The 625-nt window shown below is 63.8% G+C and overlaps 1 protein-coding gene across 1 annotated transcript; it reads left to right on the forward strand.

Moving 5' to 3' along the window:
* Nucleotides 1–228: 228 nt before the first annotated feature.
* MORN4 (MORN repeat containing 4) lies at nucleotides 229–541 on the forward strand (the record flags this gene model as incomplete). The annotated part of the gene is made up of 2 exons (XM_009871869.1): nucleotides 229–295; nucleotides 427–541. Coding segments are annotated over exons 1-2 (182 nt in total), but the record flags the coding sequence as incomplete, so codon positions are not given.
* Between the last annotated feature and the right edge of the window lie 84 nt (nucleotides 542–625).

The following is a 625-nucleotide window of genomic DNA, read 5'->3' on the forward strand; positions in this document are numbered from 1 at the left end:
CCGGGCGGCTGGGGTTTCAGAGGCAGGACAGGGTGGCCGTACTCCTGGGGTCACTTCCTCATCTGCGGTGTGCCCCAGCAGAGCCATTCCTGGGGCAGATAGGTACCTCTCCATAAGCTGAGGGGACACAGGGCACTCTTGGTGAGCCGTGCTGCTTCCCCTGCCCAGCAGCCACTCTCCACACCTCTCCCTGCCAGCTCTTGCCCTGCGCTGCCGGAGGCTGTCACCATGACCCTCACCAAAGGCTCCTTCACCTACTCCAACGGGGAGGAGTACCGCGGCGAGTGGAAGGAAGGTGAGACAGGGTGGGAGGGAACAGTGCAGCCTGCCCGGGGGCTGAGCAGCCCCCGCATCCCTGCCCAACGCCAGTCTGGGGTGGTCCCTGCCTCTGTCCATCCAGCACTGCCCGTTTCTGCCCTCACCTAGGTCGGAGGCACGGTATTGGGCAGCTGACATTTGCCGATGGCACTGCTTATGTGGGACACTTTGAGAACGGGCTCTTCCATGGCTGCGGTGTGCTCACCTTCTCTGATGGCTCCAGGTTAGCGCGGCAACCCTGCAGACACCTTCCCAGGCACCCCCCTTTGCTGCCGGGAGCTGCTGCCTCAGGAGCAACTCCTGTGCA

This window comes from Apaloderma vittatum, unplaced genomic scaffold (genome assembly GCF_000703405.1).
Source record: "Apaloderma vittatum isolate BGI_N311 unplaced genomic scaffold, ASM70340v1 scaffold29866, whole genome shotgun sequence".
Taxonomy (NCBI): domain Eukaryota; kingdom Metazoa; phylum Chordata; class Aves; order Trogoniformes; family Trogonidae; genus Apaloderma; species Apaloderma vittatum.